We start from the raw sequence: 20,188 nt of genomic DNA on the forward strand, positions 1-20,188 counted from the left end.
CTCTAACTTACTTAGAAGTTATTTATTTAAAAGTAAAAATGTGCTTTAATGAAATGTAAATAAAAAATGATAAAAATCTTATTTTTTTTATACAAGCACTTTCAGTATTCAAGATGATTTATATAAAGTTTTGTTGCGATACAGAAATTAATTGTTCTGCAAATAAGAAAACTTATAATTAGACATCACAAGAAACTTGGCATAAATCATCTGGAATACATAAAGTACTCATATAAAAAAAAAAACAATTTTTCTTTAATAGCAATTAAAAAGATATAATTTTTAAAATATTAAGTAAAGTAAATAAACTATAAATGTGTTATAAAATAAAAATATACTGTTATTCAACAAACTTCCATAAAAAATATATATATACATATATATAGTTTATTTAAAGTAGAGACGTTGGGAGGTTGGACAAGGATCTTTCTATGGAAGAAAAGAAAATTAGTTAGAGATGTTGGAAAGGTAGTGGGATAGGAGTAGGGAAAGAAATATATATGGGTAATAGAAAATGTGAGTGGACGGGGTGAATGGGTATGGAATAAGGGAAAGAAGAAGTAGGAATAGGCAAGGGAGAGGGAAGGGGGGAGGGGATAAGGTGGGGGGAAGAATGGGGTGGAGGGATCGTAGGAGGAGAATGGTTTTGATTGGTATTCTTAGGAGGAGAGGTAGAAGCAGACCGTTGAGGGCGGGAGAAGCAGGAAGAGAGAAAGCATGAGGGGAATGGAGACTAAGAGGCGGAGAGAGCAGAGGAAGACAAAAGGAAAAGAAGAGAAGGGAGAAGGCCCACTGAGAGGAAACGGAAAGAGAAACCGAGGAGGAGAGGGTAGAAGGAGGGCAGAGTTGAATGGAGAGGGAGAGTCAGAAGGAGGGTCGGAAAAGAGAGAGTGGTGGAGGGGGGGGGATAGCATGTAAGGATCGCAAATGGCCACGCGTCGGTTCGGGAGTAGAGGGATGATACAAGTGTAAACGGTTCGGGAAACGCTCCGTAGAAAAAGCGCCTTGTAACCCTATATTGGGAAACAATAAATTATTATTGTTATTATTATTATTATTATAGTTTTTTAAAGTATAAATATTGACACATTTCCCATTTCAATTTCTCAATTTAACTTTTGGCAGACTGTATAGCCAGTACATCCTTAAGTTTAATAATAAATAGTTTGAACTGAAAATTTTAATTTAATTAAAAGATATAGTTAAGTTAAAACTTTTTTTTCTTAGTGTAATTAAAGTTATCAGAATTAATAATTTAATTAGTTTGAGCGACCTCTAATATTATATTTTTTTAAATCTAAAATTTATTTTATTTGTTTTAAAAAAGGAACACAAAACTGTGAAGCAACCAATTTTTTAAAAATGGTTGTTGTCACCCTAATATATTTTATACCTGTAACATTGTTGCACCACTGTTCTTCATAGATTCATTAAATCCTTGGTCATAAAACTTTGTAGAATTATGTTACTTGTTTCTGATTATGCAATAAATTGTTATATTAATTAAAAAATAAAGGAAAACTCGGATATTTTTAGTATTTAAAAATATATACCTTTCTATTTTCTTCTGTTCTTTGTTGTTAAACTATGATATAAAGGAGCGTCCTAGATGCGCCAGTAACAAACGGACACCACCAATCAGATTGCTGGGGTTGGTTAGGGTTATGATGATTTAATAGAATTTGATTGGTGGTGTTTGTTTGTTACTGTGCGCATCTGGGACTCACTCGTAAAGTAGACTGAGATAAACACAAAAGTCCTATATCTAATTTTGCGATATTAGTAATAATTATTAAATTATAATTAAAGAAGTTTGTGAATAATCACGCTTGCTATGATAGATAAGCTATACTGGCGACGTTTTGCATCATGTGTTTATACATCAATGTTTATACATGGCAAAGTTTATACATTAGTTCAAACTGAACATAAAAGTCTTTTACCATTTCCCAAATTACGTAGATTTTTAGCTATTAATTAAAGAAAATTAGCGCATTATCGCGCGTATCATGCACTAATTTTCTTCAGTTATAACTCAAAATCTATATGGACATTTGTAAAATGATAAAAGACTTTTCTCAAAATAATCATAGAGCTCTGCTCTCATTGGCCAGAATTTGATAGAAGACTTTTTTTTTAGTTTGATCTAATGTACAAGCACACGACGAAAGACATTGGCATTACAACTCATTTAACATATTAACGTGTGATCATTCGCCAATTTTTTTTTAATTATATTTTGATACTAAATTCAAATATCGTAAAACGGTATGAGACTTTCGTGTTTATTTTCAATTCGCTCTACACTTTTACGAGAGAATATAAATCAACTGAGATACTATGTGTAATATAACAAATAAACTCGAACTAACAGCAGACATTCTGGCTATATCATGATTAATACAGAGTATCCTTTAACGTCATCTCCTGACATAGAGAAGAAATAGACAGTCAGAATAAAAAAAGTTGTTTAATTTTCCAAGAATTATTGAGCTAATAATTCAAAGATCTTAGCGATTATGCACATGGGAACGGTAGATTGGACGAGAGAGAGAAGAAAAATGACTTACTGTTTTAAATTAGATTATTAGTAACTAGTAGTAGTAAGATGATATACAAAATCCAATCGTCATTCTCCACGTGGTGCACATCGGGTCATTTGATGACGGCATATGATTGAGTTAAACACGAATAAATCAATATTCAATATCATATTGATACTCAAAATTCATGATATTTAAAAAATATACCGTATTTATTCGCTAAAATACCCTAAAATGCAGTGCAAATTTCAAACTCGTGTGCATCAACAAAAAACATCGTATCGACATGTATTTTTTTATATTGCTTAGAAAAGAATGACTTTAAGAATCTGAATTAATACTATCAAGATTTTAACGAGAACTTGTGCAAATGATACAAACTTTGACTTTTTTCAATTAAAATACACATGTATTATTTTATTGAGTACATCTGTAGTTCACAGTTCGCAACTGCATATTTTATTAGATATATTACTTTCTTTTGCAGTATATATGGTTTACTTCCGTATTGATTGATTTTAAACAGCTATAAAAAAATCAATATATATACCCGTTTGGCGTCAATATTAACTACAAACCGAATAATAGATTGACTTTCTACACCTGACTCATTATTATGTATCTTGTACCTTTTTTATTTCTGTTCTCTGTTTATATCTTTTTATGTTTTTTTCTTCTTTTACTCTCTGCTCCTTCCATTTCTTTCTTTCTTTTTTTGGCTCATAAACATCCCATAAAAAAATACCAAACACCCTGTATATGTTATAATCAACCAATGAATAGAATCTAATTCCCGCAATAATGTGTATTGGGCAGAGGAAAATCCTCACGTCGTTCGCCAAAAGGCGCGTTTCGGTAGACTAAGTTAGTAGGGTAAGATGGCCATAGTTTATTTAAATGCAAAAAACATACTTTATTTTTATTTTTTTTAATTGCGTTCGGTATATTACTTCACTGAAGCTTTAAGTATGTAAAACTATCGACATTAAAGAGAAAATACTTAATAAAAATTTTTTATTATCAAAATATTGAAACATAAACATTGGCCATCTTTCACAACTTTTATGGAAGAGATGGCCATAGTATTATAAAATAATTGGCTATACAATTTTTATGTACTTAACATTTATAGAATAATAAAAAAACGTATAATTTTACATATTTAGCTTTATTGCCACATATTCACATATTTAATTTTATTTTAAACATGTTTCATATTAAATGTTCACACAAGTTTCTAATCAATTTAACTCATTGTTATCAGTAAAAAAAAACATATATGATATGTGAAATTAAATATTAGGTGCATAACTTAATTCTCGTCTTTTTTAATAAAATATATACATAAACCCTACCCCCAAGCTTATACCCCGAAATTTCATGGGCTATTTTGCCCAAACTACGAGAGAAAGATAATCATAATATTTATTTAAAAATAGAAAAGGAAATAAAAAATATAATTACACATTACAATTTACATACTTTTGTTACGTGGATAACGTTCATTGCGACAGCACAACTGTAATTTATTCGACATTGTGGCAATTTCTAATGAACACGTGAAAAATTTTGCAGGCAGTCAAAGTAAAAACGTGATGTGATATCCATAATATCATTATTTTTAATAATATACGCACAGAAACTAGAGTAATATTTTGATTATCTTTAAAAATAATTACGAGAACACATTATTTAGCAATTATTGAAGAAATTAGAGCCATTGGCCATCTTTTCCGTATGGCCATTATACTTTAACTTACCCTATAGATGGTCCATAAATGTATGGGCAGGAATGATCGCGAACCAAGTAGTAAGTGTTAATCGTATAAGTAATTTTCTTTCGCTGATAAATGCAAATATTTTTGTCAAGATTTTCAGATCGGTCCAGTGGTTTCTCCCGCCGCGTCTAAATGGCGAGAATTATTTGGATTTTTTTGAAAATCAATTACCTGTGCCTTTTGAAGATGGTACCGCTTCATGTACGAGCACAGATGATTTTCAACACTACGGAGCTCCTCCGCATTTTCGCCGAACAGTTCGCGATTTTTTAAACGCACGTTACCCCGATAGATGGATGGGTCGAGGTGGTCCGATCATCTGGCCACCACGATTGCCGGATCTAAGGCCAGTATTCATAGTCGGATCTTATATTAAGATCATCTTAAGTACTGTCTTAAGATGCCATCAGCCAATCACAGAGCTGTATTAGCATCTTAAGATATTGCTTGAGACGATCTTGAAATAAGATTCGACTATGAATACCAGCCTAAATGTACTAAACTTTTTTCTATGGGGTTACATAAAAGTTTAGTCGAATATGCGCGTAATGGTACAGAACAAAAATGCGTCAAGCTATAATTGACGCTTTTAATACTATTACGCCAGAAATGGCGCATCGTGCAACGCGTGATATTGTTCGAATAGTCGGACTCTACGTACGAGAGAGAGGACATTACTTCGAACAATTTTGCATTAAAATATGAGAGTGGATTAGGCCTATTGGGGAAAACCACTATAAAAAAAACGCACTATGCTATCTACCGCAAGGTGGTGTGGAAATGATAGCGCTCAGTCATTTTCTTACTGAAAAGACGAATAAAAATTATAAAAATTATTTTTTGCTGCGCGGTACTTGCATTGCACAATCCTCGTTGCTCATTCACGCGTAACGTCATATAAAAATAATTATTTTTATTTGTTCATTTAATTTAAAAACTCTTAGTATGTAATTGTGTATGTATGTGTGTACACACAGGAAAATGTTAATTATTATTTGTTTTATGTAAGTGAGGGTGTTTATGATTACCGACAGAATATTCTTTTCAACCATTAAAGATAAGGTAATTATTTAAAAAAATAAAAGTAGAATTGAGTAATTGATTTTTTTTAAAATTAATGTATGATTTATTATTTCGGATAGTAATCACGAATTGTAAGAAGAAATTTCAGAGAATTAAACCATATTGAGTGGTGGAAATACTATCGTGATTTGATGAGATGAAAAACATAATAAAAATTTCCATAATTCCTCCTTGGTCCGCGTTTACCTACTACTTACAATAGTAATTTTTATTATAAAGAGTTTTCTCTGTGTATTATAAGTCGATCACGGGGATTAATTTTATTAAAATATAAATTTTCTAGTATTTAATTTTTAATTAAGAATATAAAGATAAAACAAAAATTTTATTTGGTTGTTATTTTGATTTTAATCGATAACATTTTGTAATGTTTTTGAAGAACTATAAATTCTTTTTTCGAGCACATGATAACGTTTTTTCTTTAATTTATAATGACAATTTACGACGTTTAAGACTATCATCAAAAAATATATCTTTTATTAAAAATAATCGTTATTTATTAAAAAAATTAATTTAGTAATCGCTTCTTTAAGCATCAGAACTGATATTTCTCTGAACATATGTATGTACACGTACACACATACTTTTTGTCGTTAGAAAATTTTATATTCATTAAAAAAAGTAAGGAACTATTATAACTCAAAGGGAGAATCCAGCGTTACGCGTCGCTCGTGCGTAGCCATTGCTGCTTGTTTGTAACAACTCCCCCCGCGCGCCTAGCAATCTCTAAGCTCAAGCGCTGGCGGGGGCGGCCGGGCGCTCGGTGCGCTTGGCATTTGCTGGTAGGCCGGGCTAATACAGGAAATTTTGCAAGTCCATAAACTCGTCAACTATTGCGAAAATAGAAAACGCTAAAGGACTTTTCTGTTCAGTTTAATGCGCTCTACCTGCTCATAAATATCCATAAAAAAAAAATACCAAACACTCTATATATAATAATATTGATGACCGATGAACAGTGTGTCTTACCTTTGAGAGATTCTTGTTGTTTTCTATTTTTTCCTCTATTCCGCCGCTGGCCGACGGGCACGCGATGCATAAATATAATATAAGCATTATTTTGCGCCGCTCTAATAAATCGGAAAAAGATATTATTATTCGCGCACAATTACGTCAATTGGTGTGATCGAGCGCGAAATCGCGCGATCGTCTTTTCTTTCTCTCTCTTTCTCTTTCTCTTCCTCTCCTCGATCTCTCTTTTATCTCACTACACTCTTTTCGCTTGATGTTCACAATACGGACGGTAGCACGCTACTATCGCTCCCTCCATGGGAGTTCTGGCCAATAAATACTTTTGTACCACGAGCTCTGTGGGGCATATTGATTGACTGCTAATGTAGTGCGCATGCGATAGTTTTTACGACAAATCTTTTGTTTGTGCCGTATGTAATATGTTACAATATTATCAATTCGACCATACAATGACACTAGAGTCAATTCGTGTTTCCGGTGGCTGTGTAGTACTGCGTGCTTTCATTTGACAGGACATCAAGCGACGCGATAGTGGACGGCCACCAAGTAGGGGTGATAGGGACAATGCGGTGCAGCGGGTAAGAGCCACTGCACAAGCTTTTTTGTAACGCGTTACGTTACGTTAAGTACTTGACTAACCTAAGTTTGTACTTAAAATTAAATTTAAATCAACGCACAAAGAAACTTTTAACATAAGTTTTTAAGTTCTTACGTTAAGAATTTCTTTGTGCGTTGATTTAAATTAAATTTTAAGTACAAGCTTAAGTTCATATAGAGTACTTAACGTAACGTAACGTATTATAGAAGAGCTTGTGCGGTGGCCCTAACGCGGCGCACATTTATTGTAACAATATGCATTGTCTGACATTTCGAATATTAATGCTATTACAGCTGTATTTAACTAAGATATATACAAAATTTTAGAACAATTCATTTTTTATTTAAATTTTTATCAAGCGATGCGGTAGCGGCGCGACGCCAAAAGTACGTAAAAATCGTGCCGCATGACGCAAACTTCACTGCGCAAATGTCACGGCCGCTACTATGCTTTATTTGGAATTTAGCTGTCAAATTCACTTTCAGTTGAAATATCTCAGAAATTAAAATCATAATCAAAAATCTAATGGCAATCCTATCCTCCTCTTTTAAAATAGCCATGTAACCCTAAAGTTGGCTGCTAATCGCGATTGTATTGTTGCCGCTTTATTCCGATCGTGATTGGCTGTCTCGCTTGACTCACTTCGTGTGTGAGAGTTGTAGTTTGACAGTTTAATTGACAGTTTGACAGTTTGACAGTTTTGACAGTTTTGATAGTTTAATGGTGTGATTTCACTATGGCGATTTGTGGTTAGAGACCGAGAAACAGAAAGACAAAAAGAAAAAGGAAGGGAAAAAAGGAAGAAAATTAGGTATTAACATTGTGTAATGATATGTAATAATATGTATCTGATAAAAAATTTTTCATGTAAAAGTACATATATAAAAATCTATAGAATTATGTATCAAAAATGTCCATGCAAAATTTTATATTGTATACTTTTATATAATTTCACATAATTTTATATAACTTAAATATAATTCTAGATTTATATATGCTCTTATATAAAAAAATGTTTACCGGAAAAAATTACTTATTTACACTTATATCAAACTTGAGAAAATATTTGCTGTACCTTTACTTCATTAAATATGTAAGTATGTATGAATGTTTAAAAAATAGATATGTGTATACGTATGTGTGTGCATATACATATATTATTACACTCACACGAGTGCACTGAAAAAAATTTACTAAAACAAAAAATTTTCTTTAATTTAAAAAATCATGCGTTTCCATACAATTGGACACGCATTTTTTTAAATTAAAAAATCGTGTTTATTTATTTGTATAATATTAATCTTCCATTAAGTAAATTATTCTCTATAAACCAAAACTAAACATTATTCTCTATAAAACTGTTCTATACGTACAAACAATATTTATAGAAACATAATGTTTATTCTCTATTTTTCCAATTGAATTTATTTGCTTCAAGAAGATATTTATTATAAAATAAATTGTTCATTAATTGCAACAAATATTTGTTAAATTATAATAAACAGTTATTAAAATATAAATATTATTTTATAAGAAATATTTTTAAGAAACAGATTTTTAAATAATATTAACTTAATTTTAAAAATTAAGTTTTCATATTAAATAAATTATCTATAACTTGCATAAGATATGTTGTACAATACAACAAATATTTGATAATTTATAATAAATAGTTATTAACATATACATATTATTTTCTAAAAAATATTTTTAAGAAACAAATGTTTAAATAATACTAATTTAAATTTTAAAAAAAATTTTGTGTTAAACAAATTATGTATAACTTGCATAAAGTATGTTATATAATATAGTAAATATATAATATAGTAAATATGTATTCTATTGCAGTTTTACTTTTGTTAATTTTTTTAAATTTAAGTAATTAAAAAAACTAGTTTTTAATTATTGTAATTAATTAATTAATTTTAGTAGTTTACTTACATGTATTTTTAAAATAATACTTTACACATTATCTCTTGCAATAAAATTAAGAGTGTATCAAACGGATATGATTACGAGACATGATTACTTGAGCGATAATTGGTTACAACAAAAACTGACGTAACTGCAAACATCTGATGTCACAATTGTAACAGACGATTCAAGAAAAACAACTCTTTATTACACTCATATTTAAAATAAGAGAGTATAATAAATAGTCAATATTTACATGATACTATTACTTCCAATTATTTAATGCTCTGTTAACTTTAGAGAAAATGTCATTAAGAATAGATATATATTGTTTATTAATCATTTGCACACCATGATTGGGGAATAAAAACCTAAAATTATATAATATATTTTTATTATAATTTTATTGTCTTTAATATTTTATTGGAATCGTTATAAATTTTAATGATTATAAACTAACAATTTACTCAAATTTTCGCAAAAAAATATAATTTTTTTCACTATTAAAATAAACGTGATAATCTATTAAATCCTTTTGATTTATACAAAAAAAATTTGTTTTGCTTTGATATCTTATATGTACTGATATGCACTCTTATGTGCATTAATTAAAACTTACAATACAAAGTTTTACTAATAAAAAAAATATTGCTTTGTTTTAATTTAGAATAATATGTTGAACTTTTGCAAATAAATGGTCATAATTTGTACATATAATATTATTAATTTCATATTGTGTACCATTTATTATAACCCAAGGTACTGTATTTAACTCATTATTTATTATTTATGGAAGTAAAACATTTTTTATGTCATGATATTCTGAAATTTCAATAAATTTGGTTATTTTAGAATCGTGTCGTACACTGAAAAAAAAAAGTAGTTAATCCAAAAAAATTTGTTTTGAATAAATAATTTGGTTAAATAGTACCATGGTCAATTAATTGGAATTAAATTAAAATATTGTTTAAAATAAGAGATTATCTGCTAAAAAGTAATAAATTGTTTTTAACATTTAAAATAAATAAAGTAAAATAACTGTGATCAAAAAATAAAGTGAATTTTTCTTTTAAACTTTGCGGGTACTATAAGACCTATCAAAAAAATCTTAAAATGGTAAAAAAGATACGCCAAGTACATAAACGCTTTCTCAAATAAAGGTTTTTTGATGGGATTTCACTCCTTTTTGTACACTGAGAGAAAAAAATACCAAATTCAAATAAATATTTCTTTAAATAATGCTAATAACATATTTTATAGAAAATCAATAATATTTATTTAAAACAAGTAATAGTTTTCTATAATTTAGAAAATATTACTTGTTTGAAATAAATATTATTTTTGCATAAGCAATGCATCTCATTTATACCCTTAAGGTGGTTCTCATTGCCCAGTGCCTGGGGCAATGGGAGTTTTTGTTGAGTTTCGAAAAAAGTAAATTTTTTTATAGACTTAATTAAAATTTAAATATTTACGCTATGCTAAATTAAAGCTTTATATAATCTTCATTTTAATAATAAATAGTTGAAATAAATATTCGATGATTGTAAGACATTTCTTTCAGTCTTTCTTTAACTGATGCCAAAATTCCCCCGTTCTCCCCTACTTTCTTTTAATTACACTAAATTTCATTATACGTATTTTTAAATGTGTCTAATACAATTATTTGTTACAAATCTCTTCCGACAATCGGCCGATCGATAATATCCGTCTGCTGATTGGCGCTTCAAGGTTGTATCGGGCGACGCGAAACAATATTAAGCTATCTAGCCACTATAAAAAAACCCATATACCCTGAACAAAAAAAAACATTAACATAGGAATCATTAATTATTTGCTAGTTTTGGTGATAAAAAATTTTTTTGCTTCAGTCAAAAAATTACCATTAGTAACTTTTTTTTAGTTGAAACAAAAAAATTTTTTTCTCATTAAAAGACACCAAAAAATTAGCAAATAATTCCTATATTAATAAATTTTTAATTTGGTTAGCGTATATGGTTTTTTTTTTTAGCTAGATAGCTATGTTTATGTTATATATTTATTTCATTTTTATTAACTTATTAGATTTTTTTCATGTACCAATATTTACCATTTACATTACAAAATAATTTTTTTTATATTTTGGTTTTATAAAATTGTATGTAGGCATATATTGTGAAGCCCCTTGAAGGACAAACCGGCTTTGCGTGTATGTGTGCATGCACATGTGAATCTGTGGAAAATAACTCAAGTGAGCTTTTTCTCAGAATTGAGTGTACCAATTTTAATCGGACTGGTTGCAATCGAAAGCTCACATCAATATTATGTAATAAAATTGCCATTAGATTTTTTATTATGATTTTAGTTTCTGACAAGGGAAGTTCTTCAAAAAAAAAAATCGGTTTTTTTATTTCCATGTAAATATCTTCAAAACTATAAAAGATAAAAAAAATTTTTTTCAACAAAAGTCAAACGGTTTTAAGAGTACTTCAAAGTTATAAACAAAAAAAATTTTATTTCCTTTTGTTTTTATTTGCTTTTGTTAACAAAAGCAAATAAAATTTTTTTTTGTTTATAACTTTAAAGTACTTTTAAAACCGTTCGACTTTTGTTTAAAAATTTTGTTTCTATCTTTTATAGTTTCGAAGATATTTACATGGAAAGGAAAAAACCGATTTTTTTCAAAGGGGCGTTTCACCCCCTCAAAGTGAAAATTATCAAAAGTGAAAAATAGTTTTTTATTAGGAACAAACTGCTCCATTTGCATACAATTTTTTAGAATTTTCTGAATTTTCGGGTTCGATAACTTCCCTTGTGAGATATTTTAACTGAAAGTGAATTTGACAGCTAAATTTTAGATAAAGCTTAGTAGCGGCGCGGCGTGACATTTGCGCAGTGAAGTCTCTCTCTCTCTCTCTCTCTCTCTCTCTCTCTCTCTCTCTCTCTCTCTCTCTCTCTCTCTCTCTTCCTTTTCTTCTACCTATCACTTAATTCTTGCAATCTGAAAGATTAAAAAAATTTAATTTTAAAGTTGTATTATTAAGGCGCGCGCACGCACAAATATACTCACATAGAAAAAAAAATATAGCCAATAACATATGTAATTGCGAGCTGCTATCTACATAAAATACTCAATAATACTCAATATTACAATAATATTTACTGTTAATGCAAGTACAATGTTGATACTGCAATAACATATATTATTTTATTGAGTACATCTGTAGTTCACAGTTCGCAACTGCATATTTTATTAGATATATTACTTTCTTTTGCAGTATATATGGTTTTACTTCCGTATTGATTGATTTTAAAACAGCTATAAAAAAAATCAATATATATACCCGTTTGGCGTCAATATTAACTACAAACCGAATAATAGATTGACTTTCTACACCTGACTCATTAATATTATGTATCTTGTACCTTTTTTATTTCTGTTCTCTGTTTATATCTTTTTAATGTTTTTTTCTTCTTTTACTCTCTGCTCCTTCCATTTCTTTCTTTCTTTTTTTGGCTCATAAACATCCCATAAAAAAATACCAAACACCCTGTATATGTTATAATCAACCAATGAATAGAATCTAATTCCCGCAATAATGTGTATTGGGCAGAGGAAAATCCTCACGTCGTTCGCCAAAAGGCGCGTTTCGGTAGACTAAGTTAGTAGGGTAAGATGGCCATAGTTTATTTAAATGCAAAAAACATACTTTTATTTTTATTATTTTTTAATTGCGTTCGGTATATTACTTCACTGAAGCTTTAAGTATGTAAAACTATCGACATTAAAGAGAAAATACTTAATAAAAATTTTTTATTATCAAAATATTGAAACATAAACATTGGCCATCTTTCACAACTTTTATGGAAGAGATGGCCATAGTATTATAAAATAATTGGCTATACAATTTTTATGTACTTAACATTTATAGAATAATAAAAAAACGTATAATTTTACATATTTAGCTTTATTGCCACATATTATCACATATTTAATTTTATTTTTAAACATGTTTCATATTAAATGTTCACACAAGTTTCTAATCAATTTAACTCATTGTTATCAGTAAAAAAAAACATATATGATATGTGAAATTAAAATATTAGGTGCATAACTTAATTCTCGTCTTTTTTAATAAAATATATACATAAACACCTACCCCCAAGCTTATACCCCGAAATTTCATGGGCTATTTTGCCCAAACTACGAGAGAAAGATAATCATAATATTTATTTAAAAAATAGAAAAGGAAATAAAAAATATAATTACACATTACAATTTACATACTTTTGTTACGTGGATAACGTTCATTGCGACAGCACAACTGTAATTTATTCGACATTGTGGCAATTTCTAATGAACACGTGAAAAATTTTGCAGGCAGTCAAAAGTAAAAACGTGATGTGATATCCATAATATCATTATTTTTAATAATATACGCACAGAAACTAGAGTAAATATTTTGATTATCTTTAAAAATAATTACGAGAACACATTATTTAGCAATTATTGAAGAAATTATAGCCATTGGCCATCTTTTCCGTATGGCCATTATACTTTAACTTACCCTATAGATGGTCCATAAATGTATGGGCAGGAATGATCGCGAACCAAGTAGTAAGTGTTAATCGTATAAGTAATTTTCTTTCGCTGATAAATGCAAATATTTTTGTCAATGATTTTCAGATCGGTCCAGTGTTTCTCCCGCCGCGTCTAAATGGCGAGAATTATTTGGATTTTTTTGAAAATCAATTACCTGTGCCTTTTGAAGATGTACCGCTTCATGTACGAACACAGATGATTTTCCAACACTACGGAGCTTCTCCGCATTTTCGCCGAACAATTCGCGATTTTTTACTCTCTAAATCTGAATCAGTGGAAAAATCACTGATTTAACCAGTGATTTGTCACATCACTAACGAATTAGTGGAATATGTCTAAACGCGCTGCGCAATCAGTGACTATATCGTCATTTACTTATTTACCAGTGGCTTCTAGGAGACATGCTTATGCACGCTCATTGTCTTATGCGTCCGGTGCCTTCTTTATCTATTTTACTGTTATTTGAGTGTTACAAAGTGCTGTTGAGAACTTTTAGTATACATATCACATTATTGGTAAGTATAACTGTTTTTGTATTATATACCATTAAAAATTAATCAATAATTGCACGCTAGTTTCTATACTCAATTTATCGATAAGATTACGCGACAAGGTTAGGTTAGGTTAGGTGTGATGCCGTTATTTATTTTCTAATGTAATCATAATTTATAGACTTTTATTAAAATGATGAAATCTAGTATATTTTATAAAGTAATACATTTTTGAAAGAAAATCTGTACACGCATGCATACATATACATGCATGCGCATACGCATGCATACGTACGTACACGCACGTATGTATGCACGTGTGTGTATGGTGTGGTGTAGTGGTGTGTGTGTGTGTGTGTGTGTGTGTGTGTGTGTGTGTGTGTGTGCGCGCGCGCGCGCGCGCGCGTGCGTGTGCGTGCATTTGTGCATACATACGTGCGTGCATGTGTGTGTGCGTGCTTACATAATGTACAAAGTTGTCTATCTGAAGGTGCGATTTACTTGACGCTACAAACCGCTTCAAAGCATTTTTCGATTAATCAATTCATAAAATTCTTGGTTCTAATTAGTTAATCAAGCTTCGAAACATTTGTGGCGTCAAGTGAATTGCATCTTGAATATGCATTTCAATATTTCAGATAATTTTCAGTTTATCAGTAAAAATTTTATAGATATGAGTGATATTATGAAATGGTCACCAGGAAAAGTAGCAGAAAAAATATTGGATCTTACACAAAACGAATTAACTGCTAATATTTTTCTAGGTAAGCATTCTGAATGATTGAATTAATATTCTTTTATGTTCTTGATTTTTGATATCATATTGATTAACAAAAACATGATTGTCAATATTCATAGAATTTGTTATCAAAACTCAAAAAAACAAACTGTTTTTAAAAATAATTATTAAAAAATAATAAATAATATCTCCCAATAAGAAATATATTGGTTTTTCAATAATCATTTTTTAACTTCAGATGAATTTTGGAAATTATAACAGTCTTAGATTTGAATATTGATATCGATTTGGATTAGAATTGTTACAGCGTTTTAAAATATTGAAATGGAACGTTTGAATTGCTACATATGTTACCAACATATTCCCAAAGGATTAAATGGTTTAGTGCGACATTTACGAATTTCTCACGGACTTACTATTCATCGAGGAATAGGAAATACTGGTTTTAAATGTGGTCAAGATGGATGTTGGCGAAATTTTAAATATTTTTATACATTAAGGAGGCATATACGTCAATGTCATAAATACAGATATAATGATGACTTAGAGTCTGAATTTATTGTTAATAATAATCAGGATTGGGTAAGTTAATATATTTTTTTAACTAAATTAAAATAAAATTAATGGATTATAAAATAAACTTAAGTTAAATATTCCATAAATAAAAAACTAACTTAATTAAAGTAATGTTAAGATTAAATTAAAAAATTAAGATTAAATTAACTTAAGTTAAAATAAAAGATAATTTTAAAGAGAACCCTTATTTATATTAAATTAAAAAGTAATTCTATTTTAATTTAAATAGATTCAATACGATTAGTATTATCAAACTTTTTATTATTTTATTTGTAAATTAAGCTATACTATTAATTATATAAAATAACAAAAAATATTGTTTTTATGCAGGAATGTATTTTTATTTTATTTTTTTTTACCTAAACAAAAGTTTTAACTTTAAAAAAAAGTAAATAAGTTTCAAAAATAATTAAAATTAAAAATTAAATCATTAAAAATTAATTAAGTTAAAAGTTATTAACTATAACTTTATTATTAATTTTCAATTTTTTAACCAGTTACCCAATCCTGATAATAATGAAGATGAATTTTCTGAAGATAATGCTGCAATGGAAGAAGTAACCGACATGGAAAATTATGAAGATGTTTATGAAAATTTAAATTTTGATTTGTATACTTCAATTATCAGAGTAATTGCAAGACTTCAATCCAAGGGATCTATAACTGGCAGTATTTTGAGCGATGTTTTGGACGAATTCGAAGAAGTGATTTTGAATTTAGCTAAATTCTTCAAGAATAAAGTTCTCAAATATTTTCAAGCAAGAAATGCTACTGAAGATCTTGAAGTTGTTGAATTACTTTCCAACTTTGATTTTGAAAATCCTTTTGACGATCTTCATACTTTGAAAGGCCAGATAAAGGCATTAAAAATTAATTGTGGTTATATTGAACCTATAGAGATTCCTCTTGGTTACCGCATGGAAAATTTATTACATAGCAAAACTGGAACATATACACCTAAAATTGTACTTAAAACTTATCAATATGTGCCAATAATAGATACTTTAAAATTGATACTATCAAACACAGAAATTAAAGTAAGTTTTTTAATGGTTGACTATTGCTTTTTAACATATGTTTTGTAATTATAGAAAACTGCAACTATCATTTAATCTGTTATCTTGTGTGACATTTATTCAAATCAAACTTTATCACTATATTTTTAGGCGTTTTTTATAATATTATGTACAAGTTCTTTATTATTATATTAAAATTATTTTAATATTATTTTTAAATATTTAAAATTATTTTTTAATCTTTTATTTTATCTAGCAAAAGCTATAACAGCTAGTCCTTTTTTTTGAATACTGATAAAAATCAATTTTCTTAATTCAGGATAATATTTTTGTTACTGTTTTCTTGCATTATTTTTCTGATATTTTTTTCTTCTAGTATGACTAATTTAATTTTTGTCAATATTACGATGTGGCCTATTTCGCTTTTTTTTAACTAGTTACTTGAAATGCATATTTTGTTTCTTTTTGTTTCAGAACAATCTATCAATGGAGAAGCTCTCTTAGAGCTTTCAGAATCAGATTTAAAAGAACTACAAATTAAACTAGGACCCAGAAAAATAATAACAAAGTTTCTTCATGAATTAAAATGTAAATCAACTGTAAGTTTGTTCTACTATGCATACAATATAATATATATGTTAAATTATTTATTAATTTAACCTATATATTTATTTCTTATTTTATATATTTTATTTCCCATAAAACTTTTCTTAGGTAATATTGGAAAACATTCCCATTGATAATCTACATAAAATTCTACAAGAAGAAAAAAATGAAGAAATTATAATGTTTGAAAATACTGCAACATCAAGTCAACATTTATCACAAAATATATTCAATGAAATAACCGGTTCTATTGGCCCAAATAAAGTACTTTCCACAAAAAATTTACTAGAAGATCATCCCCAACAGTTTTCATCACAATCAGAAGCGAATTTAAATATATTCTCGGTAAAATATTTATATTAAAAAAAATAAATTTACGATGAAGATTTTTTGTATGTTCTCTAAGTTAGATATATTTTTATTCTTTTATTTTATTTTCAGCGCTATGGAACTGTGGAGAAAACACTTGAAAATCATGAGCAAGGTGTCTCTATATTGAAAGCTATTCGTAAAGGTTCTTTTAATGAATCTGATAGAAAAGCCCTTGTGCGTATCGTTGTGGCTGAGCTTATTTTAGCACAAAACAATTAGTACGTAAATATTTTATTATTTTTTTAATTGATCGCTATCATAATAGTACAAGTAATTCGAAGCTTGATTTCCGAATTGAAGTCGCATTTTTTCTGATTCTTATTTTGACGTTTCATGTATATTTCAATTTACCTTATAAGCGCCTCTTCCTAATAAAGAATTTTTAGTGAACTGAAATGCCTCGAATTAATTATGTATACCGCAAAAGTCTCAAATACCAAAATAACATTTTGTTCTAGTTATCCTCCAGATAAAGTCAAAGTATCACTTGCAAGTGCCATCGTTTCCGAATTTCCTCTATTAAAAAATAATGTGACAGGATGTAATGGTTATGTAAGTTCAAGAAACCTATTTTCAATGGCATTTCTTACCATACATTATTAATATTTATCACAAATATTCATAATAAATTTTAGGAACATTATTATGATCCCAAAACTAGACAAGGATTCATCGAATTTCGATTGTGGACAGTTCGCACAAAATTTTCCTCTCAAAAAAAGAAGTATTCTTCAATGAAAAGAAAAGCACAATGCTTGGAGAAAAGTTCCAGTGTTTCAAATAATGACGTAGTAGTACTCGACAAACATGTTTTGGAAGAAAAGGTTCGTTAATATATTTTACAATCTCTACTTTTAAATAAAACTTGTTTAAGCACACAACATAAATATTCTGATTTATATTATTAGATATTGTGGATGAAACATAAGTTGCCATCTGATAGTAACAAAGAATTAATCAAGAAATGTCTCAAGGAAACTTTCTCAAATAGAAGACAATGGATTATAAGCTCTGGTCCTGTTATATCAAATATTTTTGAAAAATATCCGCGTCTTCTTGATTATAATGGTGAAATGGTAAGTTTGAAACCAGCTTTTTCAATTTAAGTTATTAGAGGAGGTGATAATATAGCCATTCGTTTATATTTTATATAACTTTGTTAATAATTAATGTTAATGGTAAAGTTAATGATAATATTAATAATTTTTAATTGAAACGATTATATTCATCAAAGTGTTATTTATTAGATTTTAGATTAAAAATTATAAAATATTTATTATATTTACATTATTATTAAATATTATATTTATAAAAATGTAGCACTACATAATGGTCCAAAAGAAACAAAAATGATAATATAATCACCCCAAAAATTAATATAAAAAATTGTTTATAAAAGTTACAATATTTTGTTACAAAATTTTTCAGTTAACAACGGAGATAATACGAGTGATCATATTGTCTACAGTAGCTATAATACCATCTTCTTTATTGTAAGTGTGGATTATATTTTTATTTTTCAGATAGAACAAGATTTTAATATTATTTATCCAAATTGTGAAGATAATTTCTTGGCCAAATTCCCTTCCTATTATACTACCAAAATTCTTGGATATATTATAAAATATAGATCAGATATAATGAAGAAAACCAACAATCTTCCTGTTAATGATGGTGAGTGTTTTAATGTAATGAGTTTTTGCTTATTGTTAAACTATTGATCGAAATAGTTCTGAAAAATGAGATTTTTTATAATATACTATGTTTTTTTCTTTTCATTAAACGCTTTACGAGCTTTGATTGCACTGACTCTCCTTTTGCCTCCATCAAATTCTTTAAAAAAAATTAATGCAGACGATCCAAAAAATAAGGACAAGAAAGTGAGAATTTTATTTTATTGTACTTATATAATGTTAATAGTTTCTTAAGATAATGTCATATATTGCTTTTATTTTAGTTACAAAAAAGAGATAAGGAAAACATTTTAAATACTATTACCGAAGTTCCAAATCCTCATCTTATAAAAATTTTTCCGGTATGTTTTTAAACTTTTTGATATCAATTTATACATATATGATAAAAGGAATACATCAAAAATTATTATGTATTTATTCTGTAGAAAGGAACCAATCTTCCCTATACTGAGCAGAATTTAAGAACTGAGACGGATGGCAACGTGCAACCATATATTATGTGTATTCTAGGTCAAGAAAAGAACACTTTCTTTGTTCAGGGCGACGAGTGGTTTTTCATGCTTCCGCATCGAGCAACTCCAATTGCAGCATTTGATCTCTTATTTAAATTGTATCAAGTGCTGCATGTTTCATATCCACTTTCTCTTTTAAATTTTTATAATTTCATTGAAAGCTTTATTTATCTGATTAATGTAAACCCATCAAATACTGTTTCTTCGTTACATATAAATATTTGCAATGTTGTGGAAGATGCGGAAGTTGGAGAACCAAGTAGGGAGGTTTAATAATATATATAATATATTAATCTATTAATATATATTCTATTAATATTTTTCTGTTAATTTATATAATAAGATAAATTATATGCTATATAATGTGATATAAACTAATAATATATGGGAAATTCAAGAAGTCTAAAATATATAAAAAATATATTTAATTATTTTCAGTTTGCAATCCCAATATAATAATCTATTAATATAAAATGTATACGGAAAAAGAGAACTACCACAACAAATTTAGTTATAAATATAGACAGTTTACATTTTTTTGTAATAAAATCTATAATTTTGCAATTACAGCAAAACCTTTTTGTAACTGTTACTAAATGCCAAAAGATTTAGCAACATTTTAGCAAAAGATTTTGTTACTACTGCAAAATTATAGTTTTTATTACAAAAAATGTTAGCTATCTATATTTATGACTAAATTTGTTATAGTAAT

General features: G+C 28.2%; 1 protein-coding gene across 1 annotated transcript; it reads left to right on the forward strand.

Annotated features, from left to right (window-relative positions):
* The first annotated feature begins 12,114 nt into the window (after window positions 1-12,114).
* Window positions 12,115-19,749, forward strand: LOC118646108. Its single transcript, XM_036288403.1, has 12 exons — window positions 12,115-13,985; window positions 14,633-14,725; window positions 16,767-16,891; window positions 17,007-17,243; window positions 17,340-17,488; window positions 17,729-17,822; window positions 17,906-18,094; window positions 18,179-18,346; window positions 18,794-18,944; window positions 19,053-19,150; window positions 19,228-19,305; window positions 19,390-19,749. The coding sequence occupies exons 2-12, from the start codon at window positions 14,635-14,637 to the stop codon at window positions 19,747-19,749; spliced, it is 1,740 nt and encodes a 579-aa protein (XP_036144296.1). The 5' UTR covers window positions 12,115-13,985; window positions 14,633-14,634.
* Window positions 19,750-20,188: the final 439 nt, after the last annotated feature.

Source organism: Monomorium pharaonis, chromosome 6 (genome assembly GCF_013373865.1).
Source record: "Monomorium pharaonis isolate MP-MQ-018 chromosome 6, ASM1337386v2, whole genome shotgun sequence".
Taxonomy (NCBI): Eukaryota; Metazoa; Arthropoda; class Insecta; order Hymenoptera; family Formicidae; genus Monomorium; species Monomorium pharaonis.

Excerpts from the sequence above, each read along its gene's own strand:
- LOC118646108 (XM_036288403.1), top strand. The coding sequence starts at position 14,635 with ATGAGTGATATTATGAAATGGTCACCAGGAAAAGTAGCAGAAAAAATA. Across the intron at positions 18,095-18,178 it reads AACATGTTTTGGAAGAAAAG|ATATTGTGGATGAAACATAA; the intron begins GTTCGTTAATAT and ends TTATATTATTAG. Across the intron at positions 19,306-19,389 it reads ATCTTATAAAAATTTTTCCG|AAAGGAACCAATCTTCCCTA; the intron begins GTATGTTTTTAA and ends TTTATTCTGTAG.